The 18,443-nt window shown below is 42.0% G+C and overlaps 1 protein-coding gene across 1 annotated transcript; it reads right to left on the bottom strand.

Annotated features, from left to right (window-relative positions):
* Positions 1–1,678: 1,678 nt before the first annotated feature.
* LOC138896759 (uncharacterized) lies at positions 1,679–2,554 on the bottom strand. The gene is made up of 2 exons (XM_070181999.1): positions 2,167–2,554; positions 1,679–2,073 (listed from the first exon to the last, which is right to left on the bottom strand). Exons 1-2 carry the CDS (start codon positions 2,552–2,554, stop codon positions 1,679–1,681), a joined length of 783 nt encoding a protein of 260 aa, XP_070038100.1.
* Positions 2,555–18,443: the final 15,889 nt, after the last annotated feature.

The following is an 18,443-nucleotide window of genomic DNA, read 5'->3' as shown; positions in this document are numbered from 1 at the left end:
TTGGTCATCTTGACCTTATCAGCTTCAACATGTCTTAGACTGCCCATGGACTTCCGGCTAAGGGCATCAGCAACAATATTAGCTTTGCCGGGATGATATAAAATATCAACATCATAGTCCTTTAGTAATTCTAGCCATCTTCTTTGTCGTAGGTTCAGCTCCCTCTGTTTAAATAAATACTGAAGGCTCTGGTGGTCGGTGAAAACATCAATATGAACCCCATATAGATAATGCCGCCAAATCTTTAGGGCAAATACAACTGCGGCTAACTCAAGATCGTGCGTAGGATAGTTCTGTTCATGTTTTTGCAACTGTCTGGAGGCGTACGCGATAACCTTACCATGCTGCATAAGAACACAACCTAGGCCAATTCTCGAGGCATCACAATATACAACATAACCCTCGGTGCCATCCGGAAGAGTCAAGACAGGTGCCGTAGTAAGCCTTTTCTTTAGTTCCTGAAAACTTTGTTCACATGCCTCAGTCCACTGAAACTTAGCTCTCTTATGTGTCAGTTTTGTCAATGGTGCAGAGATAGAGGAAAATCCCTCCACAAACCTTCGGTAATACCCTGCCAAGCCTAAAAAGCTACGAACCTCTTTCGGATTCAAGGGCCTCGGCCAAGTCATCACAGCTTCAATCTTTTGGCCATCAACCTTGATACCATCGCCGGTAATAACATGACCAAGAAAAGCTACAGAAGTTAGCCAAAATTTACGTTTAGAGAATTTAGCATATAACATGTAGTCCTGGAGAGTCTGCAATACAACTCGCAAGTGGTCCGCATGCTCGGCTTCCGATCGCGAATATATCAGGATGTCATCAATAAACACAATCACAAATTCATCCAAGAATGTTTTGAATACCCGGTTCATAAGATCCATAAAGGCTGCTGGGGCATTTGTAAGCCCGAAAACATGACAAGGAATTCAAAATCGCCATACCTCGTCCTAAATGCTATTTTTGGGATATCAATATCCCTGACTCGTAGCTGATGATAACCGGATCGAAGTCGATCTTCGAAAAGCATTTGGAACCTTGTAACTGGTCGAACAAGTTATCAATCCGTGGAAGAGGATACTTATTCTTGATAGTGACTTTATTTAGTTGCCTGTAGTCAATGCACATCCGCAAGGACCCATCTTTCTTTCGAACAAAGAGCACCGGAGCACCCCATGGGGATGTACTTGGCCTAATAAAGCCTTTATCGAGCAAGTCCTTCAGTTGTTCCTTCAATTCCTTTAGCTCTGCAGGAACCATTCTGTAGGGAGGAATGGATATAGGTTGCGCATCAGGAAGCAAATCTATAGCGAAATCGATTTCCCTTTCGGGGGAATTCCTAGAAGCTCGTCAGGGAATACCGTCGGGAATTCATTCACAATAGGAACCGACTGAAGAGTCGCTGGCTCCTTATCTATATCCCTAACATGAACCAGATGGTATATACAACCTTTAGCAATAAACTTCCGAGCCCTAAGGTATGAAATAAACTTACCCTTGGGCGTGGCTGCATTACCTTTCCATTCAAGGACAGGCTCACCAGGAAAATGAAATCGGACCAACTTTGCACGACAATCAATATTAGCATAACAAGCTGCCAACCAATCCATACCCATAATGACATCGAAGTCTAGCATAACCAATTCAACTAAATCAACAGAGGTTGAACGGTCATTAATTAACACTGTACATCTCGATAGACATGAGTAGCTACAATAGAGTCGCCAACTGGCGTAGACACCTCAACTGGCTGTGGCAACAACTCAGATCTCATGTCAAGCTTACCAGCAATAAATGGAGTAATATATGAAAGTGTAGAGCCGAGATCCATCAATGGATAAATGGCATGAGAATGTATTGTCAATATACCTGTGACAACATCTGGGGATGCCTCTGAATCCTGTCGGCCTGTGAGTGCATAAAAGCGGTTCTGGCCACCACTAGAACCTGAGGTGTCTCCTCCAACTCTCCCCCTACCACGACCCTGAGTAGACTGTGGACCTGGTCGGGGAGCACGGACTGAGGGCGAAGAGGCTGCTGTGAATCCTGAAGGCTGAGCTGGTGTACCTCTGCCTAACCCCGGGCACCGGCTAATATAATGTCATGTCTGCCCATAATGAAAACATGCACTCGAACCCTGTCTACATTTCCCGGTGTGCAGCTTACCGCACTGAGTACATGGAGGAGTAAGCTGTCTCATCTGTGCAGAACGCTCCTGTCGACAGCCCTCAGGCTGGCCTGAGCTCTGCCTCGGTCCTGACTGAATATAACGATCAAACCGCTGGCCCTGCATCTGTGGTGGGAAACTACCTGCTGACCGAGGTGGATATCGATGGAGTGGGGGCCTAAAATCAACTCGTGGCTCCCTATAAGACCCCATAGTACGAGCCCTCTTACTCTGCTCCATATCCCTGCGAGTATCACGAATCCGACGGGAAAGGTCCTCTATAGTCTGAGCGAAAGCCTGTATGCGGGAAATATCTACATCATCCGATAGGGATGCAACCCTACAGTCTCTAATCAGATGATCCCCCAAACCATTCACATAATACATACTGGTGCATTATGTATATCTGGTGCATACCTTGCCAAAGAATTAAACTTATGGCTATAATCCCTCACACTCATATCCCCCTACTTTAGGCTAAGAAACTGGTCAAGACGGGCCTCTCGAACCTCCCGTGGCAAATAATGGGCTAAAAAGCCTCAGAGAAGTCCTCCCACTCTGCTGGCGGAGCATCAGGTCCTCTAGATCTCTCCCATGCCTCATACCATAGGACGGCTACATCACGTAGTCGAAAAGAAGCCAACTCCACAGCCTCGGTGACGGAGGCATGCATCACCCTCAATACTCTATACATATGGTCTATAAAGTCCTGGGGATCCTCAGTGGAACTGGATCCTGTAAATAATGAAGGGGCCAAGTGAAGAAACTCTCGTACTGTCGAGCTTCCTATCCAATCTCTTCGGGCATCTGCTCCTGACTCTAGTTGTCGCTCATGAATAGAAACCATCCTAGTCAGCAACTGAACAGCCTCCCTCATCCCCTGCTCCCCAGTCTCTGATGGGGGAACAATAGGTGCTGGAGGTCCTATGTCTCTAACTGCCTCAGGTACCAATGGAACTGGTGAGGCTGGGGGTACTGCATCTCCCTGGGCTCTAACAAGTGCTGGGGAAGCTGAAACTAGGGGTACTGGAGACTCACTGTGAGCCTCTAAGGGAAATATATCCCTCTGACCAGGTGGGGAACGACTGGTACCTTCTCCCGGATCCATACCTATCTCTCGCTGTGCCATCTCCTGAGCGTAGGTAGCCTGTTAGATAGGAAACACAAAGCACGATTTAGATTTCATATGTTCTTATAACTTCGCTCTATAGCACGATCTATTAATTGAAAGAAATGTAACCATTCCTAAATGCCTCATAGCCTCCTGATTATAAGTGTGGTGCACAACACACCCATAAGCAAGACTCTACTAGACACGGCTTGTGGACTCCCTGGGATACGACCTGCTCTGATACCAAGTTTGTCATGCCCCAAACTAGGGGAGGCACGACTGGCACTCGATACTGTATTCGATCGAGTTAGCCACTAAACATACTAGCTAACTAGACTGGGGCCGACGAGGCCACGACTGAAGACATACATGCCTACACACCTATATATACATGCCAAGCCTATGGGCTGGAGACTGAAAGCAGCAAAAAAAAGAAACCCAGAATATTGTGTCCACAATAGCCTCTAAGAGTGTCATAAGCACTGTCGGGATAAAGCCCCAACTATACCCAAACTGTACAACAAAAGTAACCATGCTATGAAAGCTCCAGGAAGAGGTGGAGCTTACCAACTCACAGCTGAACCCCGAAATCCTAGCGGAGGGGTCGATCAGAGTCCCTACCTGGACCTGCACGCACGAAACAAAAATGCAGTGTCCCCAGGCAACGGGACATCAATACGAATAAAAATGTACTGGTATGTAAGGCAGAAAGTAGAATCATACATAGCTGATGTAAAAAGGTAATAAAGATACCACCTGACACTGAAACTCTGATAGCCTCCATGGCCGACATCCGACCTCATAGTAATAAAATATGCATGGTATGCTCGTGTAATCGTATGTCGTGAATACATATATATTGATGTAAATGCATGACATACCCAACCAAATGCTAGCAATGGCGGTCTCTCCCGGTAGCTAACCGGTATCATATTGCCAACCTGTGGCCATCTGTACAATATATATAGTCTTTCGGGCAAATAGGCCCCTTACCTCCGATTATAGCTCGAAGTCCATGCATAATATATCATGTATGGTATGAACTTTGAATGCAAATAATAGGCCATAACAAGAACTTAGCCAACCTTGGCTCATTGGTACTCTTATTCTCATAATCTCATAATCACCTTCGTATCGCATACAAATGTCTCGTGGAACCAAATATCTTTTTTTAATAAGTTTGAAAACTTAACTCGACTTTTAGAAAGATAACTTAACTCTGAATATGTTCATAAAAATCTTAAGGTGCTTCACTTAGTCCTTATACCTGATTTCTTGATAATTAGTAAAAGAAAGTATTTCAAAAAAAATCAAATGTTTTAGTAGTTTAAACATAAAAATTATATTTGAGAATTTTGAAATCGACGTGTCACTTTAGAGATTTTAAAATACACTTTAACAAGGAAGAAGGACTGATCGCAAATACTAAATGCCTTTATTTTTAAGTCACACAACCCAAAGACGAATAAGAATTCATATATATGGACATATATTTAAGAAAGCCGACAAAATGACATATATAGATGTCGAATACCCTTTTTAACCGAACGAGTGGAATATCAACCTAATAGCATCATGAAAATACTTCAGCTACGATACCAATGCCTTTCACAGAAGGTCTTTCTAGCAACAGAATAGTAAAATATCACATTTGGCGTCTTAGGAATTTCCCAAAATTCGTGCTAAAAGGAAGGACGAAGCTTAGCCTTAACATACCTCTCAAACGAACGTCCGAATGCCTGTAGTTCCTTCACGAAAGTTGTTCCTTACGTCCTAAGCTTCGAAACCACTATATATATGCAGCTTATATGCACCTATAAATAGTTCATAAATGAGTTTAAATCGGCAGATTTGCCATATGAACCTAACTTGATGAAACGCCCGTAGAACTTTGTAAAAACGATCATAAAAGAGTCCCAAGATGATTACCTTGGCAAACCAACTATAAATCCTGAAGAACCAGCAAGAACAACAATTTCCTATCTTCCAAAAATAGCTCCAAACACAGCTAATAGAAGAGGAAAACGATTACAAAGCGTCGAGATTGCGCTTCTAGGCACGGGGGCAAACTTTAACGATAGAAATCATTAAAAACGCACCTTAATCACTCAAGAACACCATGAAACCCCCTCTTAAGCTTTATCACTATTTTGGGATGAAGATGAAATGTTTTGGGTCTTAAAAGTCGGATTTTCCGACTTATACCACTTGTTTGACCCGACCCGGTTTGCGACCCGATTTCAGCCCGGACAGTCCGCGGTAAAACAGTCTTAACCTTTTACTCCAATGTCGGTTTGATGTGAGATTTCTTCGGTTGCAAACTAGACTCGTAAACCTTCGATTTGGTAGGTTGTGGGTCCCATAAACCTTTATATATTTTGAGAAATGATCTGATACATTTGATCCAAAGTTTAGAAAATTTATTAGAGAAATTTACGATAACTTTTTCCGACCTTTATTTCGTAACTTGCTTGACTCCAAAACTTAACATGTGACCAGTGTGATATTATAATACCTCATAACACATTATTCTTAGCATATTATACATTCTTAGTCTTATCCCACAGGTGCAAGTTAACTTAAACCTTCCGAACGTGCGGGGTGCTACCCGAGCCATTTCTTTAACCATGAACCTTTGTTTAAGGGATTCCTTTGACTTAAAGCTTTAGTTTAGTTCCTTGATATTACCACACATTTTCAGTCTTATTCTTCCAATGTGCTATACCCAATCCTATATACCTAATATAACCATGCCACGTTACGTATATTACGTAAGAGAAGAGAAAAACACCTGAGGTCTCACACGTACAATATTCCCAAAAACTGGTGAGATATAAGTCACAAGCTCTAGATACAATGATGAACAATCCTATACATCATTGACTATCAGAAACATAAAGAAATAAGGAAAAATATGATAGAAAGGGACTCCGAGCCCTACGCACATGGGTAGGTGTACCTTGAAGTCTTCAAGCAACAACATAGCGCACTAATACCGAGGCTGATAGGATGTACCTGGATCTGCACAAAATATGTACAGAAGCGTAGTATGAGTACACCACAACGATACCCAGTAAGTGCCAAGCCTAACCTTGATAGAATAGTGACGAGGTCGGGTCAAGGCCCTACTGGAGATAATAAGAAACAAAATAGAGATAATATGATATAATGAAAATGACAAGGAAGTGAACAATAAAGAATTTATGGGAAATAACAACACAAAATCAAGGAAAGCTAATACAACACGAAAGGAAAACATGAATTTTACATGTTAAGGAAAACAAGAACCAAACAATCCAGCAAAATAAAGAATATTAACAGGGGCACTCTGAGGTACCGCCTCGTAGTCTCAAATCGTAAAAACAAATCACAGTCTTTCCTTATATCACCGCGGGAGCCTTTATATTTGGTTTTTAAATATCATTTTCCCGAAATAGCATCCCGTATTTAGCCTACCTTATCACGCTGCATGGCTTCTAGTAGTTCCCTTACTAGCCACGCATTAAGCCCACCTTATCTCACCGTATGTGTTTCAACACCCAGACCTTATACCACCGCATGCATATCAATAATCACAACAACACGGTAGAAACCTCGTGCAATAATAACAACCGCATGACAAAAACCTTGTGCAAACAATAACAACTGCACGACAGAAACCTCGTGCAAACAATAATGACCAAACAATCACATCAACAATAACACGAAAGCCAAAACGCAACAACTGAATAAATGATATTCCAAGGATAGCAATTTAAAGTAAAGAATTTTCATAGTTAAGATACGGAAATCAGGAAAAGCAAGTAATTCAACTAAACATATGATAGAAGTTGCAAATAGGAGATAAGACAAGTAGACATGTGAAATTAGGCTAAACACAATGACTATAACGTGCTAAAGTAACTCAATTAAGGTATGAAAAGGAAACTACGTAGCAAAAAAATAGAATTTCAATATTTAGCTTGTGTACGCACTCATCACCTTGCGTACACGGCCTTCACATATCATAAATTATCACCAAAATACCAAATCCTAAGGGGAATTTCCCCCCACAAGGTTAGACAAGCCACTTACCTCAAACCATGCTAAATCAATCAATTAGAAGGTTTTTCCCTCGATTTTTCAACTTCGAACGGCTCGAATCTATCCAAAACAATTTCATAATATAAATATAACTATACAAAAATAATTTAAATAATGAAATAATGATCTTAGCTAAGAATTGAAAAATTGCTCCAAAAAGTCGACCTGAGCCCACTTCTCAGAACCAGGCTAAAATTATAAAATTCGTACACCTATTCGATACCGAGTCTAACCATGCAAGAATTATACAAATCCGACCACATTTATCATTTCAAAACCCAAAAACTTGGTCTAAGAACTTCTACACTATCTCCCCAATTTTAAACTCCAAAACAATAATTAAAAGGTGTAATTAACAATAGATTCATGGGAATTAATGAAAAACGAGTCAAGAATCCTTACCCAAATTATTCCTCTAAAAATTCCTTAAAATCTCGCCTCAATCCGAGCTCTCAAAGTCCCAAAACTAAAAATGAAGCAAACCCTAAAAACAAAATCCTCTTTTTTACCCAGTTATGTCGCACATGCGACCTTACTTCCGCATCTGCGGCTCCGCACTTGTGGAATTTCCATCGCAAGTACGGTTATGACTAAGCCCAACACACTTCGCATCTGCGAGGGCAGGTCACACCTGCGCATGCGCGTCTACGGTGACTAAGTCGCACCTGCGTTTCTGGCCTAACATTCGTTCTTCTCCACGCAAAAGCGACGTCGCTTCTGTGGAACAATTGCCGCACCTGCGAGTCATGCTTGGACTGCTCTCTCCGCTTCTGCATTCCACTGCTAGCACATGCAAGTCTGCACCTGCGGCCAATCCCTCCGCATGTGCGACGACACCAGAACTGGGAGCTTCAGCATTTGCACAAGTCCAAATTTTGTTCCGATATCGATATGAATCACACTCGGGGACCTCGGGACCCCTTTCGAATATACCAACTAGTTCCAAAACACAGAACGGACTTAGTTCCAATTCAAGCATAATGAACTTATAGACTTTTAACTTCTACATTCGATGCCGAACACTATCAAATCAAATCCGATTGACCTAAAATTTTATACACAAGTCATAAATGACATTACAGGGAGTTTTGACGGTTTCAATACCTCCACATGGTGATTTTTGTCTTAGGAGCATGTCCAGATGTTGATTTGGAGGTCCGTAGGTCATTTCAACGTTAATTGGCGAAATTTGGAAAGTTGGAAGATTTTAGAAAGTTTGACCGGGAGTGTACTTTTTGATATCAGGGTTGGATTCGGATTCCGTAAGTTGGAGTAGGTCCGTAATTAGTGCATGAACAGGATAATTCTATTCGTGAACTTTCAATTGTCGCGACGGGTATGCAATCACCATGCTATCTTGCATCAATACTGCACCAAGCCTAATGCGAGATGCATCACAATACACAGTATAAGATCCTAAACCTGTGGGTAATACCAACACTGGCGTCGTAGTCAAAGAAGTCTTGAGCTTCTGAAAGCTCAACTCACACTTGTCTGACCATCTAAATGGGTCACCCTTGTGGGTTAATATGGTCTTACTAATTGTTCATAATCAATTACAGAATCGTCAATTAACTTCATGTTAACAAAAATATCGTTTCAAACCTTCACAATACTGATAACGAGATGCGAGACAAGAAGACCTCATAATTATTTACCCGAATTAACGAGTCACATTTAATGCCACCTAGGCGGGCACCTACCTCGTAGTTTAAAACTCAATAATTACAACATGAATTTGGAAAGTATGCACAGAGAATTTCATACAAAAATTTTCAAATAATCCTAACAGGCATGACTCCCTGTTATTGCTACAGTACAAATTTAATTTCATAAGGGAGAACTTAAACACAAGAATTTTCCTCACAAGGATCTCGTCCTTATATAACTTCCACCGCAGCTCGTAGCCCGATTTAAACATATCAATTTATATTAAAATGTGAGGATATCGTCCTCAGTTCTGAATCACAAGTAATATGCACACTGTGCCAATCGAAAATTTTATTTTCTCCTTTTAAATAATTTCGGTTACACAAAATCACCACACATAATGAACCCCATACCGGCAGGGCATCTAATTCATAATTTGTAATTAATTATCCAAAAATTACATCAAAACTTACCGACAAAGCCACCTTTAGCCTCGCAGCTCTTATTAGTGACCAACACGGAATGCTAGGAATAGTTATATCCATAGAATTTCCCAACATAAGTAAACATATACGTATATTATAGAATTACGAAGCTCACTCATAAGCGGAGCACAATAGGATGACTCGTCAAGATACTCAGAACTGAATCAAGTTAAGGAAATTATTCCTTTAATTAAATAGAGGTCGTACCTGTAACGACACCATCTGATGTAGAGACCTCCGCCATACCATAAAACAAATATATCAACGGCTGGGCCTCCGCCTCTAGGACGCCTTCTACCCGCATGTCCTCAACCCCTAACTATTCGTGTGGGTGGTGTAGTAACTGCAAAGGGGCACGTAGCCTGAGTTCTTTGATGAAATATGTCTCTCCCAAGTCTGGGACAATTTTCTCATGATGTGCCTAGTATCACCACATTCATAACAACCCTTTGCGGGTTTGGCTGCTCATACTGAATCTGTGCTAGATAACTGGAATAATCATTGTAGGAAACTCATGTTAGTGGTTCATTAAAAGAACTTACTGGAGCACCCCGATTAATTCGATGTGCGAACTGGGCTGGCCGACTGCCCGAGCCCCCACCATAATGATTTATACTTGCAGAGTAGAATCCACTGAATCCCCCAAAACCTTGAGACGTCTTGGTCTCCTTAGTTTCTTTTTTCCTCACCCCGAACACGTTCTAATATCTTGGCAATTTCTACCACTAGCGGAAATAAAGTATCAGTCTGTAGCTCCCGAGTCGTACAAAATTTTACGATCATAATTGGGTCCTTTAAAGAGTCTATGGACTCGCTCTCTGTCTGTAGGAACGAAAGTAGGAGTATGACAGGCTAACTTATTGAACCTGATGTCATATTCTGATATCGTCATGGTGACCTGACGCAACCGTTCAAACCATATGTGCCACTCACTATGGAGAGTCTGGGAAACAAACACTTTCAAAAGCATTTCTGAGAACTGAGCCAAGTGGGCGGTGTTGCATTGGCTGGTCTGCCCTCTTAATAGGCTTGCCACGAACACCGGTGGAGAATTATCTCTCCCAAGGCCAATTTCTTCTTTTGTTATGTTGTCTCAACACTACTGAGCTGGCCCATTTCTTAACATACTCTTCGATTCTTCTTTGGGGTAACTCTTACCCCTATTTATATACAAAGATCACAAAAGTAGAGCTCCATACAGACAAATCTTGGCATGAACCACAAAGTCCAGAATCTCGTCAACCACTGTACTTCCTCCGAAGCACCCCAAAATCCGCAACCGTGACGTCCATGCTGAGTAGACCTTTTGTAAATTTAAAGTTGTTTCTCTAACTCCTTTGGTACTAAAGTAGAGGATTATTAAGGAGGCGGAGATACCGCAAGTCCTAACCTTATTCTCTACAAAATCTGAGGCCTTAAACATGTGTAAATTTTTGGGGAACATTTCAATACCACATATATACATTTTGAGGCCAAAACTGATAAAACACATGACCCCGCAATCCATCCATTGATAGTGGACTCCCCCACTCGGTGCGAAATCATAGGTCACAACGTTCGATGATCCACAATATTAACCTTCACAGCTCGTATAAATCAACCAGATGCCAAGGTCCATTGCACCCCACCCCACATGATTCGCTGGGTGATCTCTCAGTACGTCGCATCTTCAGTCGAAACCACACATTGAGGCAATGTTTGAGCATCTCTGGCTCCATCGTAGTCCATTTGCGGCATCACAAACCGTCAACACAAAACTGATACCGAGTGCGCAATGTCATACACGAGTGGATACAAAGGAATATGAGATATATGTTTCAAGCTAAATTAATGTCGCATGATAAGGAATGAAAGAAGTTGAATTATTCCTAAACTCTATAGCCTCTGGAAGATAAGTAGAGACGTCTCTGTACCAAACCTTCAGACTCTACTAAGCTTGCTCGTAACTCATGAGACCTATGTAACCTAATGCTCTGATACCAATTAAGTCACATAAATCAATTAAGCATGTAACAATTATAGCATGGATTCAAGGAATCATATTGAGAAAAGAACACGAGAGAAACAATTAATATAATAATTAATTCATGATTTGTCAAGTAGTTATGCAAACAATTAATTTGACGACGTATAGACACTCGTCACCTCGCCTATACGTCCTTCACATGAAATACAACATGAAAACAATACTAACAGTGGCATCATAAGCAATATATTACTAGAAAAGAAACGCCATTAACATCAACTATTTAGGTGATACGTAACTCATAGCAGGTAAGTTCTCAACATCTTCATAGAACACAGAAATGAACGTATAAATTAAATATGACATTTTTGGGTCATCACAATTACAAAAGAATCAAGATACGACCTGAACACTCGGTTCATCTAATCCATAAACGTCATTGGGGCGTTAGTCAAGCCGAAGGACATCACCAAAAACTCATAGTGACTAGTCCGGAAAGCCATCTTCGGAACATCCGAAGCACGAATCTCCAGCTGATGATACCTAGATCTCAAGTCGATCTTAGAGAACACCCTAGCACCCTGCAATTGGTTAAACAAATCATCAATACGTGGAAACGGGTACTTGTTCTTAATGGTAACTTTGTTCAACTGGCGGTAATCAATGCACATCCGCATAATCCCAGTCGTCTTCTTCACGAACAACACCAGTGTACCCCAAGGCGACACACTCGGCCTGACAAACCCCTTTGCTAGAAACTCCTCAAGTTGTTCCTTCAACTCTTTCGGAGCCATGTGGTACGGTGGAATAAAGATAGGCTGGGTACCTGGAGCCAAATTAATATAGAAATCGATATCATGATATGGTGGCATGCCTGGGAGATCAAAAGGAAATACATCAGAGGACACCCGCACCACGGGCACTAAATCAATCGTCGGAATCTCTGCAACAGTATCCCGAACATAGGCTAGATCAACCAAAAAATCCTTCTCGACCATGTGTCGAGCCATTAGGAAAGAGATAACCTGACTAGATGCACTACCAGATGAACCCCTCTACTCCAATCTAGGCAACTCTTGTATCACCAAGGTAATAGTCTTCACATTGCAATCAAGGACGACATGATATGGAGACAAGCAATCCATGACCAGGATGACCTCGAAGTCGATCATATTAAGCAGCAGAAGATCCGCTGTAGTATCATAACCACAGAAAGTCATGATACAGGACCGGTAAATCCGATCCACAATAACAGAATCGCCCACTGGCGTGTATACATATAAAGAAGTACCCAAGGACTCACATGGAACACCTAGAAAATGAGCAACAGAGATAAAACATATGAATACATACACCCTGAATCAAATAGTATTGTAGCATCCTTACTGCAAACAGAAATAATACCTGTAATCACGACATCTGAGGCTACTGCATCTGGGTTAGCTGGAAAGGCATATAACCTAGATGGAGTTTCACTTGACTGGCCTCCACCTCTATGATGTCCCCTACCCACCTACCATCCGCCTCTACTCGGCCGGACGGCTGGTGTGGTAATCATGGGCCGATAGTCCTGCTGCTCAGCCTTGCCCCGAAGTCTAGGACAAAACCTCTTCACGTGGCCAAGATCCCCGCACTCGAAACAACCCCTCGGGACGGTGGACTGCTGATCTGAAGCCTGACCCTGATGGCCTGAATACCTACTGGAGGGACCCTGAATAGCTGGCAGGCGGTAAGTACTCTCTAGAATGCCATTGAAATAGGGTCGTACTAGAGCACCCCGAGCATGCAGTGGTGCTGACTTCATGGGCCTGCTAGGATGACCCCTCATGAACTGACCTCTAACCTAGGTGGGGCGCTACTGAATCCTCCAACCTGTCGGGGCCACTTGTCCCTCGGCGCAAACTCACCATAGTTGTTGTGAATACGCTCAATCCTCCGAGCTATATCCAAAACCTGAAGAAAAGAAGTCCACATCTCTGCCTCACAGGCCATAGGTACCTGAATCTCAAGGTGCTGACCTGCAATGAACCTCCGCAACCTCTGTGCATCTGTGGGGAGTATAATAGCTACATGGCGAGACAAGTCAGTGAATCTCGCCTCATAGTCGGTGACAAACATATGACCCTGACAGAGTCGCTCAAACTGATCCTGAAGCTCCACTCTCAGAAGGTGGTATATACTTCTCCAAGAACAGATGTGTAAACTGATCCCAAGTCAAGGGAGGTGAACCTGCTGGCCTGCTAAAAATATAAGCATGTCACCATCTACGGGCCATGCCCTCAAGCTGAAAAGTAGCGAAGTCCACCCCATTGGACTCCAATATCCCCATGATCCGGAGCCTGTCCTTGCACTGGTTAATGAAATCTTGGGGGTCCTCTGACCGCTCGCCCCCGCTACAACAGGCTGGGGCCTGCCTACGGGTAGTGTACCTAGAGTCTGATAAACAGTAGCGGGGTGCCCTGGAGCCTACGCGGTAGGGGTCTGTGCTCCCCCTCCTGCCTGAGATGTGTCAGGGTCTGCTGGAAATAAACCAGCCTGCGTCATAGAGACTTTGAATCGCAGCACACAGACCATGACCTCCTGGAATCCTGGCGTGGTCATGAAATCTACTAGGCTGGCACAGCTTCAAGTGCCTCATCCTACTCCTCAACAACAGGATCCTCAATTGGATCCACTGGTGGTGCAACAGGAGCAACCCTAGGGCACCCTTATCCTCTGACCGGAGCTGGAGCCCTCCCCCGGCCTCTGCCTCACCCTCTAGCAATAGGCGGAGCAGCCCCTCGACTGCCTGGTCCATCCATCGCGCGCGTTCTCACAATCTGTGAGAGATCAATAGAAAGACACTTAGTATAATATCAATTGCACGATAGGAGATCAATAAAGAGAAGTTTCCTAATACCCTATAACCTCTCGAAGATAGCACGGACGTCTCTGCACCGATCCTCAAGACTCTACTAGGTCTGTTCATGACTCGTGAGACCTATGTGAACCTAAAGCTCTGATACCGAGCTGTCACGACACAATTCTGTACTAGGTCGAGACTGCACCTAATGTGGTTGTTAGGAAAGCTCATAAGCGAAGCTACTATTTATTTATCCCCTTTTAACCTATTTTTAATTACACTAAATTTCATGCAGCTGTGATACGCCATTTTTAAATAATGGCCAAATATATATACAACCACCTTAACTTGTCATGAATTTTCATTTAGACACCTCAACGGAGGATATTCCCTATTAGATACTCAAACTACCATCAAAGTGTATCTATTGGACACTAAAATCCATGTCCCAAAAAAAGATCAATGTGTGAATCTCAAACGATGCTTACGTTTCAAAGTAACCAATTACAAAAAGCCACATCAATTAAAAGAAATCCACCTTGAATTTAAATCCCCACAACTAGACCCACTACCTCCCCCTTACCCTAGCTCTTCTTCTCTCCTGCCCTCATTCCAGCGACGAAATAAAACCCCTCGTATTGTATCGCCCCTTTCCCCTTCTCAAGTTAACATGTTCTTCAAGGAAGGAGAATATAATAGCTTTACTCCTTAGTTTGGATGCTCCGCCGGTCGAAGTTAAGGATTTCAGATGTAATTTGGATTCACCATTTATTCTTAATATACACTCAAATTAATTTAGTTTCGAAAAGGTTATTGGTTTATTATTATCAACTATAAATGGCTTCTTTTCTTCTGAAAATCTTATTTTTTATATAATTCTAATATATTCTCACACTCCATGTGGTTCGACAAGGATAAAAGGAAGGAAAATCAAAATCTATTGATTTAGTTCTTTCAATAGAGCAGACAAACTTCAGTCCTCATTGTCTAGTGGGGATGTTGAAAGAATGAAAAAATATATTTGTTTTATATTTTTTTAGGAGCAAATATTAACCATGTAGTGATAAACTTTTCAAACTCAAGGATTTGGATCTTTCAAGTGAGGAACAGGCAAAAGTACATAGATAATGAGAAAAGACAAAGAGGAAAAAAATTCCCTTCTGTATTCTTTGGGATGAAACACATTGACTTGATGGAAAAGTAGTAACTTGCTGGAGAAAAAAAGGGGCACGAAATGGGAGAGGAACGAGTTTGTAATATTTTTGTTTAAGAAGATGAAGATGAGGGACGAAATAAAGAGTAAAAGAAAAGTCAAGTCAATAGATCCACATTAGCTTACGCGCCCAGATGTGGGTGAATAACACTACATTTGCCATGTCACCATTTTGTGTCCAATAGATATACTTTGATGATAGTTTGAGTGTCTAATAGGAAACATCCTCAGTTGAGGTGTCTAACTTGAATATCATGACAAGTTTAAGTAGATGTCTATGTATTTGGCCTTAAACAAAATATCAACATAATAAGTACATAGTCTGCGGTGATAAGAATGACAAGTACAACAGTACATAAGTGCTCAAATCCCCAAACCCCGGCGTCCCAAGTACATGAGAAATCTAGAGAATATACAAACCTACTAGAACTACTGTCCGAAAGTAATAGACAGGAATAGTAAATAAGATGGAAGGAGACTCGGGTGTTACAGATCGTAGCAAGGCAAGCAGCTCACCCCTAAATCTTTGAAATGACCGCCTACGCGCATGCGTGACCACTAGTGGAACATGTCTCAGTACCTGCACATCAGTGCAGAAGTATAGCGTGCGTACAAAGAATAACGCGTACCCAGTAAGTATCTAGTCTAACGTCGAACAAGTAGTGACGAGGGGTCTTGACACTTACTAGAGGTCAATAATAATAACGAAAGTGCATAAAGTAGACATGGTGAACATACAACAAGTATCAATGAGACAAATAAAAGCAACTACAATAAATATGAAAGGAATCTGTAACACATCACCAATATCTCATAACTGGTCGTGAAGACCCTAACTCAATTATATCCGAACTGGAACCCGTTTCGATTACTTAGCATAAAGTTGCCGAGGCGAACGGCCCGATCCCATAAGAATAGTGGTACTCAGTACTGCTGAGGCAAACGACCCGATCCCATAAGAGTAGTGTTACCATCATACTGCCGAGGCGAACGACCCATCACATAAGAGTGGTATTACCATACTGCCGAGGCGAACAACCCTATACCATAAGAGTGGTATTACTATACTGCCGAGGAAAATGACCTGATCCCATTAGAGTGGTGTTACTATACTACCGAGGCGAATTGCCACGCCCAAAAATCGTGGAGCGCGATCGGCGCTTAACCGAGTGAACCCGACCGAGCAAGCCTGTTAGATTTCCTTCTACCCAACTCATCCATGAGTGGAGATAATACATATTTTCGTTAATTAGATAATAAGATGATCATATCTACAATACCAATTCATTACCATTAGTTACTCAATTAATAAGTCTCAAAACACACACACACATACCTTCATAGTTCAAAGTGGAACAAGTAATTTAATCATAACACAACTTGTTTAACATTCCCAACACCCATACACAATCCACACTTAGTCTACAGAACCTCTAAAAATACCAAAGAGTACAATGATAGTGTCGGCAACAAGACTCTGGCTATACCTCAATACACATACGAAACAAAAGATGCACAACCCCGAAATGAGATGGGGATCACCAAGTCAGCTGGGGAGAATGAGCACTGCTGTCACTGGTCAGTATCCTCCGTTGTGGAACCACCTGCATCCATTAAAGATGCAGCACCCCCGACAAAAGGTATGTTAGTACATGTCGAATAGTACTAGTATGAAAACCAAACACAAATTTAAGAACTCGGAAATACAATATGAACATGATGAACCAGAGTGACAATAGAATAACATAGGTAGCCGGTTATACCAAAACAAGCTTATCAAGAGCTATCATCAATATTTATAAAATTCAAGGTGAGATCCTCTGTAACCATTTCCATACAAAGCGGCCTCGTCGCCTCACCCCAATGTATGTGGGTGGAGGTGTAATCACAATACCAAAACTCTACTCAAGTGGCCCTGCCGCCTCACCCCAATGTATGCGGGTAGAGGTGTAAACACAATACCCATAACTCTACTCAAGCGGCCCCGCCGCCTCACCCCAATATATGTGCAGGTGAAAATGTATCAACGATACCAATACCTACACAAAGCGGCCCTGCCGCCTCACCCCAATACATATATGCGGGTGGTGGTGCAACAACAATACCAAAATCATACACAGAGCGTCCTTGCCGCCTCAACCCAATATAAGCGGGTGGAGGTGTAAACACAATACCCATTTTCACACAAAGCGCCGCCTCACCCCAATATATGTGCGGGTGGAAATGCATCAACGATACCAATACCTATACAAATTGGCCCTGCCGCCTCACCCCAATATATATATATGGGTGGTGGTGCAACAACAATACCAAAATCATACACAAAGCGGCATTGCCGCCTCACCCCAATATATGCGGGTGAAGGTGTAACCCCAATCACATTCTCTACATAATTTGGCATAATAGTTTTCCACATAAATCACAACTTGGAATCATAACACGTAGATGCACAATCCATAGTTTGGAACATATCCTCAATTTATAATACAATATCATGAGAGAATTTGAAACGCAAATTAAACATATATCTTTGTCACAAAACTTATTCGGAATACTCAACTTGTAATAAATATCTTGGAACTTACAAGGATATTGGGGTTCCAATTCTTAAAGAAGAATTTAGCCAATATACCTCAATAGAACTTTCCTTAAACTCTAAAATATTTTGAAATTCTTAGCAACTTTAATCTATTTTAAAATATAACAAATTGAACCAAGATTAGGAAGATGCTCATGGTTCCAGCTCATTTGAGCATTTTATCAAACACTAGGTGTGCATTAAGTTTACAAGGTCCTTCTATGGAGGATTCCATCATCCCACAACCCAATCTTACCATTTTTAGCTCAACAATCTTCCTATTCCCTTTGATAACACATGCATGTAAAATAAGCAACTCTCATGCCCAAAAATTATCTTGCCAATTAC

The sequence above is a fragment of the Nicotiana tomentosiformis genome, chromosome 1 (assembly GCF_000390325.3).
Source record: "Nicotiana tomentosiformis chromosome 1, ASM39032v3, whole genome shotgun sequence".
In the NCBI taxonomy this organism is placed as follows: Eukaryota; Viridiplantae; Streptophyta; class Magnoliopsida; order Solanales; family Solanaceae; genus Nicotiana; species Nicotiana tomentosiformis.
The sequence above is the reverse complement of the archived record's forward strand: the minus strand, read 5'-3'. Positions and strand labels throughout refer to the sequence as shown.